Source organism: Microtus pennsylvanicus, chromosome 11 (genome assembly GCF_037038515.1).
Source record: "Microtus pennsylvanicus isolate mMicPen1 chromosome 11, mMicPen1.hap1, whole genome shotgun sequence".
NCBI lineage: Eukaryota > Metazoa > Chordata > Mammalia > Rodentia > Cricetidae > Microtus > Microtus pennsylvanicus.
The window spans coordinates 71,721,664-71,735,403 of record NC_134589.1 but is presented as its reverse complement, the minus strand read 5'-3'; the positions used below and the strand labels follow the sequence as shown (position 1 = coordinate 71,735,403).

The window sequence follows — 13,740 nt, the reverse complement described above, 5'->3', positions numbered from 1 at the left end:
GCAAAGTTATTTTGTCATATTGTATGCATGCATGTTTCTACCTCTGCTTAGATATTATGTATATTGATGCAATTTTAGGATATATTTATCATATTGCACTATACATTTCTACCTCTGATCAAGATATTTATATATTGTTTACATTTTGAGGTCGTTGTCCTCATTTGCTGCACATTTGTTTAAAGATTGTTTAATTTTTTTAATATGAAGACTTATTCTTTAAGCCATATAGATATTAAGAATTACAGGTCAACAGTCATCCATGTTTGTAATACTTATAGTTAGACTAATCAGGTTCTTTAGATGCATTGTATTCCGCATAGATAGGTAATCTTCAAAGAACTGTGGAAGATGGTATTTAAATAACTTAGTATTCTGTTGACATGACACACTGCATTGATCTATTCCTGAGAGAATGTTGGGCACCAAAGACACTCCACTTGGAGCTTGTTTTCTTCTTGGCAAAACTGGCCTCTGGGCAAAGAACTGCCCCTCCCTTGACTACTGACAAAATGCAATGTTCAGACTGGACAAGCAAAATATAAACAAAAAGACTACCAAACCTTGCCAAGACATGGTAAGATGGTTTTTCAAATTTTCCTGCCTCTGAATATGGTCTGTCAGTTGCTCTAGACTTTAGTCAAAATTGGTTGCCCCAACATTGCAAATGAGACTTTGGGTGACTATCCAGGCAGTGAGATATATCTGTCTAGAGTTTTGAAAGTTGCTTACATTGTACTTACTATTTATTCAGGTAATATTATTTCCCTTCTCAGGTCTTTGATGGGGTTGAAGGCTAGATAGTCATAGTTACTTTCCTCTCATGACTTAACCAAGCCATTTTTAATATAAGACTTAGACTCCTTAGGATAGGATAACAATTGAAACATTTAACAGTTTCTTGTTTGATGTTGTTCATGCTGATTATAATTTTAATTTTTATGTATGTTGTTGCCTCTTCTTTTCCCTGGATGATACTTGATATTTGTTCCTATTGTATATAGTTTTATATTGGGTTTGGAACTCTCTTATTTAGACAAAAGGGGGAGGTGCTGTGGGAACTCCTTCAGCCAATAGCCTAGTTAGGGTGAGTAGGGGTCAGAGAGGGAGAGGCAAAGAGTAAATTTCCCAACTACAAAAAACTTTGAGACACATGCACAGGTGAAGAAGCCTTGTGTATGGCTGCAGTTTGCAATTCCAACATGTGGGTGGGGTTTTTCTGTCCTACCAGTCAGCTCAGTTCCACCAGGCAGCTCCCCAAATAACCACACAGAGACTTAAAATTAATTATAACTGCTTGACTGATAGCTTAGGCTTATTACTGACTAGCTCTTTCAACTTAAATTAATGCATGTTTCTTACCTATGCTCTACCACGCAGCAGTACCTTTTTCAACATGGCATATTCATCTTGCTTCTCTCCACGTCTCACTAGCAACTCTGCCTTCTTCTACCCCAAGCTCTCTCTTTTTTTTTTTTGTCTTCAAACCCTGCCTAACCTTTTCCTGCCCAGCTATTGGCCAGGCAATCCTTTATTAGCCAATGAGAATAATACATATTCACGGTGTACAAAAAGATTGTTTCACAGCACCCACAAATGGTGCCACCTTCTTGGACAGTGGGGTCAAAGCGTCCCTGGAAAGTGTGGCTAGAGTCCTCCATAGATAATCATCTTAGCATTGAACATCTGGGGCCCACTGGGGCCAGGCACAGGAGCCTGCTCTGAATAGGCAGACAGGGCTCTGGATGTAGCTGTGAGGGCTCATTCTCCCCCAAAGATAGGAACAGAGAGAGGCTTGGGAATTTTTTTTCCACTACTTTCCCACTCCTAAGGGGTCCATACCTGAGCTCCTTCATCTAAATCCACTTCTGTGGTTTAACTCTTTGGGGTTTCTAGACCACATTAGAGGAAGTCCCCGACTAAGGTGAGGACAAGAAAGGAAGCTGCCTCCAACCGGGACCTAATGGGCTGTCAGTTGCCCCCTGACCCTTTTACTGAATCTTGGATCAGAGTATTTGCAGGGTGAAGGAGTCAGGGAAGCACCTGGTCTCAATGACAGAAGTGACTTCAATGTGTTGAAGATGGAAATTTATTGAGTTTGCTATCAAAGGACACCATCGGCTGGGCGGCTTATAAAGAACAGGTCCTTATGGGTTCATGGTTCTGGAGACAAGGAAGTCCGCAGCTGAGGCTGGTGACCGCGTGGATCTTCCTGGTACATTTCCCCACAGGAATATGCCGTAGATTCAGAGACTGTGAGAGAGCATTGTTAAAGCTTTATGTGCTTATCTAATTAACATTAATCTGTGGGTGAAGGTGCACCTTCATGGCCCAATCAGCTTTCAGAGATCCTACCCTTAGCATTTTTACATGAGGAATGTATTCACAACACTCGCTTTGGGGACCTGTTTAAGCCATAGAACTGCAATACCAAAAAGGGAACAGATCTCAGCGAAAGCCAGGCCCTCTGAAAATGTGTGGCTTTCTCCACTCAGGAATCCCATTTACCCTGGCTCACTCCATTCTGAGACAGCCTCTCTCTATCCCATCCCAAAGGTGATGGCTAAGTCCCTGGCATCCCCAAACTATCCCCCATATAGATGCACCAAGAGAATCTGTTCTTCTCTGCCAGTTTCCTCTATGCCAGAGAAAACAGGTTGTCAAGTCCTCAGCGTGGACCACATATAACCTCTGAACCAATCCTAGAGGCAGGTGACTCATGCAAGCTATATATCAGACCCAGGACATCACTCTCCAGAAGGGCTGCCAGGGATGCTTGTCCCAAAAGCAGAGGGGTTGCTAGGCAGGCAGCTGCTGTAGATAGATGTCTTCATAGAGTTATAGCGTTCAGCCATGCCGCTCTTCATACGGAGATATAAAACCACAAAAACAGCGAAGGATAGATCTGAACTGTGCCAGGACACATGGATCCTGGTATCTGGGTGCCAGTAGAAAGCCTGTGTCTTGCCCCCTTCTCTATTCTGTTGAGTTCTGCCAACACAGAGACGTCCAGTTTCCTTTGCGACCCCCTAGCTTAGTGTCTGCCCCGCCCATTGCTTTGTTAGAGCCAGGAGGCTGAATCTGTCCTCGTTCATTAAGTCCCTATCACCCAGATAGACATAAAGTGCGGGTTTGGGAATGAATGAAGAACGGATGAATTAATGAATGAATGTCACTCCGTGTAGCAGAGGGCAAGGAGTAACGCTGGCAGCTCTCCAGTCAGCTTTGCGTTTTCCCATCAGCTGACTCAGCCAAATCTCCCTTGCCGCCATCAAACTTCAAACTTCTCAACAGATACAACAAGACACCTCTACCGAGGGGCTGCAAAGCTAGGGAAACCGCCCCACACAAGAGTCAAACTAGGTTTTTTTTTCTTTTAAAAACTCATCATTGGGGAATGCCATAGATTTAGATTTCTTGATTTTTTTTTCCTTTTTTTAAGTTAAACCATACACGCACCAGATGGCTTCAAAGTGAGCAAATGTTGGGCCAGTTCTCGTGACCTTCCTCAGGAGATGAGGGGCTTGGAGAGCAGTGGGAAGGAGGAGGAGACAGCCGGGAACTTCGACGGTAAAGCCAGCTTCCATGACTCATCCAGCGCAGGGTCGAACTTGAGGTTCTAGGTCACACCGGGGCTGTGGAGCCCCTGGCTTGGATGCAGGCTCACTAATCACCAGGCGGGTCTGCCAGAGCATCTCCATTAGGGGGCGGTTTCCGGGGCGGCCCAGCTTTCCTTCGGACCTGGGGAATCCCCATCCCAGGAGCTCCACATTTGAACTCCCGCCACATCTCGGTCAGGATCTTCTATCTCTCCAAGGAGCTTCAGTTTCAGTTTTCTCCTTTCCCAGGCAAGCCCAATTTGCTGCCTGGCAGGATGGGAGCAAGTTCACAAGCCTAGCGTGTACTACTTTTTCTTAATATAAGTTTGGCATTGAGGGACACATTGCAAGAACAGGAACCCAGTGGGTGGGTGGGTGGGAGAGAGAGAGAGAGAGAGAGAGAGAGAGAGAGAGAGAGAGAGAGAGAGAGAGAGGGAGAGAGGGAGGGAGGGAGGGAGGGAGGGAGGGAGAGAGAGAGAGAGAGAGAGAGAGAGAGAGAGAGAGAGAGAGAGAGAGAGAGAGAGAGAGAGAGATCGTGCTTTGTGCATACCCGGACTGTCTTTAACCTAAGGAGGATCTGAGAGGTACGTTCTATTGTTATCATAGTTTTCAAAAGAGGAAACTGAGGCACAGAGCGATCCGTACTCCAGGCTAAGGTTTCTCGTCTAATATGTCTGACTTAAAGTCTGAACTCAAGGTGTTTGCCGCCTATTGGCCTTCCTCCCCCACCATACAGTAGGGACTGGCCCTTGGGAGCCGCCCCTCACTCCTTTCCTTGAGTCTTAAAGGGGGGGGGGCGCCGTTGTCACGACAACCAGGGGACCACCAATGAGGGGCAAGCAGGCGGCATGAGGCCCCGCCCAGCCTCACCCCTCTCAGAGGGCTAGTGGCTGGCTATAAGGGCAGGAGGCCGAGCGGCGGGAGCCTGAGCCAGGGAGCGCGAGGCACGGAGGAGTCGTCTGAGTGTCTGGAGCGATCGGCAGCCACCATGTGCGGTGAGTGCAGGCCAGAGAGCCAGACGCAGGGTCCTGCTGGGGGTGGGCGATCGTGGAGCCTTCATTAGCCAGGCCTGTCTTCCCTGCGTCCGGCCCCGGAATGACGTCTCGGGGACATGAGGGGCTTGAGGAGGGTGGGCGTCTAAACTCTGTGTGAGAAGACCCAAGCCAGGACCACAGAGTAGAAGCAACGGGGCGGGTCCCCGGCTTGGTTCTCCGCAACATCGAGGTGTTTCCTCCTCATGTGTTAAGAGGACTCCTCTTTCACTTGACCCACAAAGGCCTCCACGAACAATCTTAAGCATCATCCTAGGCGCGAAGTGGTGGTCCGAGTCTCAGTCCGCCGCGCCCACCGAGGACAAGTGACTTCACCTGTGCGGTGTCAGCAACCCGCCCCGGGGCGCCCGGAGCAGTTCTGGTGCTCTCGGGAGGGTTTGCGCGTCTTTCTGGTGACCCTAAATGAACCTCCTCCTGTCCCTAGAAGTGTGGGTCCTGTGGTGAAGCTTGGCTGGAAAGGGCTCTGGGAGACGCGAGAGACTGTGACTCCCCTGAGCCTTGACGCGAAGCTAGGAGCGGGAGCCCTGGACCGGATAGAGGCGCAGCCCCGGGCGACGCCGAGGTGTCCTCCGGGCTTTGCTTTGGGAGCTGAAGGGAGGGTGGCCGCCCTGGGCGCACATCTGCAATTCCTTACCCTCCTGGCTGACTGGGCCGCCTCCGCTGGCTGGCTGGCTGGGAAAGCCGGGAACTTCTGGGACAAAAGGTCACTGTGCTTTTTTTCCTCCCTGAGTAGGATTCTGTTACCCACTCCAGCCCCCTGCGGCTGGAGAACCTGGTGGAACTTTTGAAGCCATGAATGGCGCCTCTCTGACTTTGCTGAGGGCTTGCGGGGTGGGGTGTGCCAGTGGGTGAGTCTAAAGCCGAGGTCTATACAGGCCTTGTTTCGGGAGCCAGGGGGATCAGGCAAGAGGAACCACTGACCAGGGAGCATGCAGGAGGCCTTGAGATGCAGCCTCGTCCAGGGAAAGCCGGGTCTGTTTAAAAACTCTTGGACCAGCAAACAGAATCTTAGGACTCCCAGGTATCCTTGGCAATATGTGTGTAAGGTTGCCTCGGGCATTTATGGACACAGAAATGAAACAAAGATGAAAGTTTTGTCAGATTCAAAGCCCCCCAGGTTCGAGCCCCTTGCAGGTCTCTAGCCAGCCACGGGTGGCCTTAGTTAAACTTATGTAAGAACCTCAAAGTATTTGAACTATTTGGCTTTCCTTGCTGATCCTCAGATGGCCCCGGTTTTCACCACCAACCACCTGAGCCTTCCACATTGCTTTCCCCTAACATCTGCCTTTCTCGTGTCTTTCCAAGTTCTGGATGACTGCCTCCTCCAGCTCTTTGGAAGAGATCAGATTTGGGTTATAACCAACCTATAACCTTTCTAGACTTTGGTATTGATTTGTGACTGAGTAGGAAAAGTACCTTGAGGTCACCAAAGATGTCTAGGATGAGGAGAAGCTGAGCTTCTATTCAGAAATTTAGAACCAGACTCCAGGGAAATGGATGTGCTAGGCTAGAAGGCCTCATCCTTGCTTACATCCCAGCCGCCTGCCTTCAGCCAGGGGTCCTGTAACATCCTGACTAAAGACAAAACGTACTGTGTTTTTAGTGCTCTCTGTCACTTAGCAGGCTCCCTTTGTCCCAGGTTCAGAGCATGCAGCACAGGTGCCCAGAAATGAACGCACTGGTCTGGGTTCTCTTGATCTGTGTGGTCTGTGTGTTTGTCCTTCTATGGTTGTTTTCTTTTGTAAATTAGCGAATTTTACAAATAGTAGCAATTGTGCTTTCGGCACAAGGACACAACAAATATCACGTCAGTTTTCCTCTACATTTGGGGAAACTGAGGCCCAGTGAGTTGGAACAAGAACTTTTTTTTTTTTTTGAGTTTTCGAGACAGGGTTTCTCCGTAGTTTTTGGTTCCTGTCCTGGAACTAGCTCTTGTAGCCCAGGCTGGCCTCGAACTCACAGAGATCCACCTGCCTCTGCCTCCCGAGTGCCGGGATTAAAGGCGTGCACCACCACCACCCAGCTGGAACAAGAACTTTTAGGTCATTTCACTCCCTGTTGGTTTTATTTAAAGCAGCCTCGGGGGTTTCTTGGGGCTAGAACAAAGGCCTGTCCTTATCAGCCAGCTGATGACCAAGCTCTGGCGACAAAAAGCTGGGGCCCAAAAGGATCCTATCCCCATAAACAGAACAGATACACTCAAAAACCTTCTCTGTGTTGAGAGTTTAGCAGAACTGACCCTTAAATACTGTCTTAGCTTCCTTCCGGCCGCTCTGAGAAAATATCCCAACAGAAGCAACTTAAGGGAGAAAGGCCTTGTTCCAGGTTGCCGTCCATCACTGTGGAGGAATCCAGGTTGCAGGCACAGGAGGCGGCTAGAGAGATTAAATCCCCAGTCATGAGCTGAGAGCGGGGAATGAACAAATGCATTTTGTTCCCAGCACCCAGCCCATGACATGGTCCCACCTCCATTCAGGGTGAGTCTTCCCACCTAGACTAACCCAAGTTAAAAAAAAAAGACTCTATTATAAGCACACCCACAGGCCAATTTAATCTAGACAGATGGTCATTGAGAGTCCCTTCCCAGATGGTTCTAGAAAGATCCCACTATTAAACCTAACTATCACAGGTACCACATGCAGCGATTTGATTGACATCGGAGAGTTGCTTGTGCTCTGTGGACTTTCTTCATGCAATCACCATGAGTGATTGCTTGGGGAGACCTTCTGCGTTCTCTAGGCTCTGCGGTTCTAAAAGTCATGTGGCCATGCCACGCCCCTCCCCCCCATTCTTAGAAGGGACAGGTGAAGAAAACGGGCATCATTTGTAGTCCAGTCCCTGGCCACAACAGGACAACCCAAAGGATGCCACAGACAGGACACCCTCAGGTATAGGCTACACCCAACCTTGGGTCCATATTTCTATATGGCACTCTGGTGGTCTCTTAGATGGTGGGCATGAGCTGTCACTGAGACACCCAGGCATCCAGAAGCTACCTGTTGGCCCCCAGCAGCTTAGAGCCCCAGCACAGCATAGAGGTCCAGAGAGCTAACTGCTAAAGAGGAAGGAGCGGCCAGATGGGTCCTTTCAGACTCAAATATGAGTGCTGCAAAGAGAGGGGCTCGCAGGCGTGCCAGGCTAGGGGCACAGCAGCCCTCTGTTCTACGTCTCGTGGTCACATGGCCTCCTTGCTTTCCATGGTCAATCTCCCTTTGCCTCCCTCTTAAAAGGACTTGTGATTCTTTGGGGACCTCTCAGATTATCCGAGGTAGTCTGAGATCCTTTTACTCTCATCTGTGGAGACTTTCTTCACCTAATGCAATCTCAGCAGATTCGAGGGATTAGGGATTGATACCTTCCAGGGCAATTATTTATCTTGCTGTAGATACATTCTTTCCCACATACCATCTCCAAAGCTGTTCCAGTGCTTGGAGTCCTGGATGTTTAAGTCTAGCCCTTGAGAGCCTAATGCAGAGGTCCATAAACAAGTTTCCTAAACCGCCCTACACCCGAGTACCCTGGTCCAGTGCTCTCAGACTGGACCCGTGACCGTCAGACGGTGAGCGAAGGATCGTTTAAACACCCCCAGCTTCATGGGCATCATGCCACATACCTAGTTGGACCACACGGATTTCCGCATTTGTTTAGAAGTTAATTGCTGTGCCACAAAATGAAGCATTCACAGCATCTCTGGCCCTCCGCACGGTACACACTCTTCCTGTTCCTCATGTCCCTAAGAGAAGCAGCCATGGGTTTATTTCTTCATATTTGCCCAGAATTGTACTCATGCATGCATGCAAGCACACAGAGTGTGTCTGTTTGTGTATAGAAAGCTCTTGGGGAGAATTGTCCAGTGTATGAGGACTGCACTCAGCTGGAGGACAGATACTCTGTGTCAGTAGCTTGGGTGGTGTCCGTCCAGGGGTTTAGAAAACGTCCAGCATCCAAAATCGAGTCGGCTTTGACTCTCATTTCTTCCTTGTGGCATTTCAGTTCATAGCTGGATTCTTCAGAAGGAGACAATGTCTTTTGAGAACTGGAGTTGATAAGGACATAGACAGACCCTGGGGTCAGTTGCTTGGCTTAATCTTACTCCAAGCCTTACTGGTGAAAGTGTGCATAAGAGAGACCTAGCGATATAGTGGTATATACTGTCTTCTGGTTTGCCATTAAAAATTGTTTATATGTGTGCTGGGGTTATGCCTATGTGAGTGTAGATGCCCACAGAGGCCAAAAGAGAGTGTCTACTTCTCTGGAGCCAGAGTTTTAGACAGTACTCACTCTTACCCTCTGAGCCATCTCTTCAGCCCCTGGCTTGTTGGTTTCTATGGTTTCCATACTCCTACCACAGCTAGTTTCAGGTGAGGGTCATGGGAAGTCCCTGAATGAGTAACTGGGAAAACAAAACAGCTAGCTGGTTCCTGAAAGCCATTAGGGCAGTCACAACACACCTACACATGCCTCTAGGACTGATGTTGGCACTCATTTGGGACCTGAGCTTGAGGCTTTGGAAGAGCCATGTGCACCCTTAACCACTGAGCCATTTCTCCAACCCTGGGATATAGCATTTTAACTCAGCCATTGTTCACAGAGCAGAATTCACTCCATGCTAGCTGCCCCGTCTCTGCGCCTTCCTCCTCCGTGGGTTAGTCTTCCTTACCTAGGCTTTCCCAGATCCAGAAAAATTGGCAAATTGTATGTCATGACATTACACACACGCGCACACACACACACACACACACACACACACACACACACACACACACACACGGCAATCTCGAATAGCCCGTGCTGGCCTAAACTTGTTATAGAATTAAAGAAGGCCTTGAACCTTGTTTGTTTTTGTTTTTTGAGACAGAGTTTCTTTGTGTAGCTCTGGCTGTCTTGGAATTCGCATTGACCAGGCTGGCCTTGAACTCAGAGATCTGCCTACCTCTGCCTCCCAGAGTGCTGGGATTAAAGGCGTGTGCCAGCACCACCACCACCAGCACCACCACCACCAGCACCACCCTGCTGACTTGGAACTTCTAATCCTCTGCCTCCTGCAACCCTCCCAGAGCTGGAACAACAAGAATGTAAGTGTGTGTGTGTGTGTGTGTGTGTGTGTGTGTGTGTGTGTGTGTGTGTGTGTGTATGCTCCTGTGGAGACTAGAGGACACCAGATCCCTGAGCTAGAGTTACAGGGCATTGAAAGCTGCCTGTTGTGGGTGCTGGGAACTGAACTCCATCCTCTGCTAGAGCAGCGAGTGCTGGGTCCATTCAGAGTCCATGGCCAGGTCTTCAGAAGCACTCTCTGTTCTGGAAGAATGCACAGTGGGACCACATATTCCATGGTGCGTCTGCTTCTACTTTCCTCTTTTTAAGGAGGCAGCAGGAATTATCATTTATACATCAATTAATTGGTCTAACCCATCTTTGAAACTATTTCCCCTCGTTCTTTAGGCTCCCACCTTACCCCAACCACTCAAGGGACTGCAGATCAAGTCAAAGTGTTCAGAGCTGGCCCAGTGCTCAGAGGAAGTTGCTTCCCTGAACTGGCTATTGTCATTATCTGTCACTTGGAGGCTGAACTCTAAATTTTAGGGGCCCTTGTTTGCGTGACTTCTGTGGAGCCTGAGTCCCTGAGTGATCTCTCAAACCTGTGCAGAGAGGAGATGGTGGCTAATAAACAGACCCACCTTTGCCTGGCTTAGTATAGCTGTCTCAGGTCTAGCTCCATGGCCACTTATCTTTGGTTATCTCCGTCCATTTATTCATGCGTCCATTCATTCAGCAACTGTTTATGGTGCACCTAACATGGGTTTTATGTGGTGGGGATGCTAATGTAGATGTGATTGTATATAGTAGAATGGAAAAGATTATATGTAGTGGAGAGACAAGCGTAAGGGCGAGGAAGCAAGTATATGAAACAAATAGTTCTATGGCCTATAGAACTCAGTAGACCTCAGGGGACCCCACTAGCTGGTACAGAGTGGATAGAAGCCACCTTTGTAAAGAGCCAGCCCTTGGAGATGTCTCCCCCAGTTGAACAAGAAGCATGTCCCCACTCAACCTGCCCTTAGTCCTACAAATCACAGCTCTGGGGACCCCTATTCCTCTATGACCTCCTTCACCCCACTCTGTAAGGCTCATCTGTCCTAACAGTGACAGGGCTCCAAGGAAACTAGAGATGTGTTTATGGATTGGATTAAATGTTGCCCAAATCATAGCCAGATCACACATTTGGCTTAGCCATCCTTTTCCCAGACAGAGGGTCACGAGAAGGAAGAGTGACGGTGTTCCCACACCCTGACTTTGTTTGACAGTCGCATCTTGAGGACTGATCGTGTACTGCAGGAATGCCCTGCATTTTCACTGCCTTGGAGTGGGATGCTCCTTGTATCGTTTATTCAAATGGACACTTGTTATGTGGCGAACTGGGTTCTGAGGGCTTGACAAAGACATTCTGAACTGTCATCATTTCCCGGCTAAGCAGATGCTGCCTTCACCCCTGCTTCACCAATGAAGTCAAATTGCAGGGGTTTGGTGGCTTGTCAGGGCCACACAGAGTGCACAGGGCAGAGATGGGGTGAGAGATGGGCATTTATTTGGCCCTGACTGTGGCCCTCAGCCTTCATCGTCTGTGTTCCTTGCTGCCACATAGCCAGGAAAACGGAGGGAGAGGATGTCGTGACCCTAAGGCTGTTTTTTATGGATCTGATGGGGAGTTGAGTTCGGGTCCTTTCCACCTTCTTATGGCTACTGTTCTTCCGGGTGATCATGGAATGAAAGCCACAGTGAGGTCAGGTCAGCTCAGGAGGAGGTGGAGAGACAGGAAGGGAGTAGGAGACTGGCAACTGAAACTTTGGAAGGGAAGGGATGTGCCATGACTGACCCAAGGGGAGGCTTGTAGCCACCCAAAGTAGCACTGATCTCTGGGAGCCGAGCAGGGCTTTGGCCAAAAATCCCAGGTGTCTCTGCATTACTGAATCTGCTCTTAAGAGTCTCAGCCCTCCTTCCTGGCATACCACAGGAAACCAGGATTAACCGAGGCTGTGACACATTCGCCGCTGCCCAAACATCCTTGTCAACCATTAGTCCTTGGCTAAGATGTCCCCCTTATGATGACATGGGGGATACTCTTTCTTTCTTACTGTAACTTATTTTAAGCATTTATTTATTTTATATGCATCTTATGTGTATGTATACGAGCATGCCTATGCCACGGTGCTCACGTGGAGGCCAGTTCTTTCTTTCTGCCTTGTGAGCTCTTAGGATTCAACACAGGTCATCAGGCTTGGTGGCCAGAACCTTTACCAGCTGAACCATCTTGCTGGCCTTGGAGATTTTTTTCTCTTCGGTTTTTCAAGACAGAGTTTCTCTATGGAGCCTCGGCTGTCCTAGAACTTGCTCTGTAGACCAGGCTGGCCTTGAACTCAGAGATCTGCCTGCCTCTGCCTCCTGAGTGCAGATTAAAGGTGTGCACCACTGCTTCCCAGCTGAGATTTTCGTTTTAGATCTTTTCTAGCATTGAGACTCTAGCTCAGTGGTGAGTGAAGTGCTTGCTTAGTATGCCTGAGGCCCCATGAGAGGGATGGGGGAAAAGAAAGGGAGGGGTGGTATAGGGACGTGCATGGACAGATTATGGACAGTTCCACCCTTTTATCTAACAAGGACTTGAACGCTTGAACTTTGGTATCCCCGGGACATCCTGATCCCATCCTCTTACAAACACAGAGGAAAGACCTCTCTACTTGGCTTACCATCACACCCCATAATTTGTTCATGTTCTACAAGATGCTTTTTTCCTTTCCTACATCATGGAGATTGGATTGTTCTCTGAAAGAGTGCCAAACCCCATCGTGTTCTCTGTAGCAGGCTCTGCCTGCCTGTGCCTGCTTGCTCCATGTGCCTGCTGCTTTGTGAGCCTGCTTGCTCTGTGCACCTGCAGTGATCGTTACCCGGACCCAGCCAAGCCCCAGGCTGTCTCCAGTCTGTGGAGGTCACACATGAGCCCGAGCTGCTAACCTTTTCTGAGTACACATACGCTTCCGCGAAGATGTCTGTGGGGTGTGTTTCTAGAACCGAAATAGCTCTTATCCTGACACGTGTTCGCTTTTCATTTCACACGACTACCAAATTGCCTTCTAAAGAGGTGGCGTGAACTTAATTTGACTCATTGCCAAACTGATCTTCTCTGTTTAAAAAAAAGCTGCGTTTTCGTCGTCACTTTATTTTGCAGATAGGGTGGTGGATTTCAAGAGGCAATTCTGACAAGAGAAATTCCTGGGAAGGCAGCTTTTTTTTTCTTCTACATTATGATCATTTAAAAAAAGTGGTATGATTAATAAAATAGCAGTATGTATACAATTTTATTCATTTCAGTTCAGTTTTGTGCTAACCCAACTGGCCGGGAAGATTAGCTGTATAGGGAGAGGGGCGGTGCTTCGTTAATGAAAGAAGTCGCTGAGTAGATATTTCATGATGAAAATGAGAGGATCTATGTTTCTTGTGCAAAGGCCTTGCAAACCCTCTTTGGCAGCTTGCTCCGCAGCAGTCAGCTCCCAAACTGTGCTTCAACTGCCTGCCAAGCTCCTGGCTGGGTGTCAACACAGCTGGTGGTCCTGAGGACAAGGACATTTTAATATCCCACCAGGGGTTCTAATGTGTCCCTTCCCCCAAGCCCTTACAGATCTTCAGTGCCACGCGAAAACATACGTGCTAGATGAGTGTTCAGAAGTGGAGTGTGGCTGGAAGAAGAGAGGCAGCAGGGAAGGATGGGAGAGCAGAACTCAGATGCTTCCTGCCCCAAATAATCCAGACTTAAAGGCTTTTTTTAAAAACTTTATTTATATTTATAGATATATAAAATTTATAGGTATATAAAAATATTCAAGACTCAACATATCAAAATTCATAATATCTTACACGCCACCAAATATTAACTAAGTATCTTGTGGAAAAAGCGGACCCCTAGAACCCACCCTTCTGTTTAAAATATTTTCAACTCTTGGTGATAGTCACCTTTCTAGTCCTTTGTGTTATCTGCCTTGACTATCAAGTCCGCTTAAGGGTGTAGGTATAATTCTGGAACACAGGGTGCTAGGAAA

The 13,740-nt window shown here is 48.2% G+C and overlaps 1 protein-coding gene across 1 annotated transcript in view; it reads left to right on the top strand.

Annotated features, from left to right (window-relative positions):
- Nucleotides 1-4,490: 4,490 nt before the first annotated feature.
- The window catches only part of Gfpt2 (glutamine-fructose-6-phosphate transaminase 2), a 44,935-nt gene continuing 35,685 nt past the window's right edge, over nt 4,491-13,740 (top strand). The window contains exon 1 of the mRNA XM_075992799.1: nt 4,491-4,594. Coding sequence (XP_075848914.1) covers nt 4,588-4,594 — 7 coding nt within the window. The 5' untranslated portion in view covers nt 4,491-4,587. The remainder of the gene's footprint in view (nt 4,595-13,740) is intronic.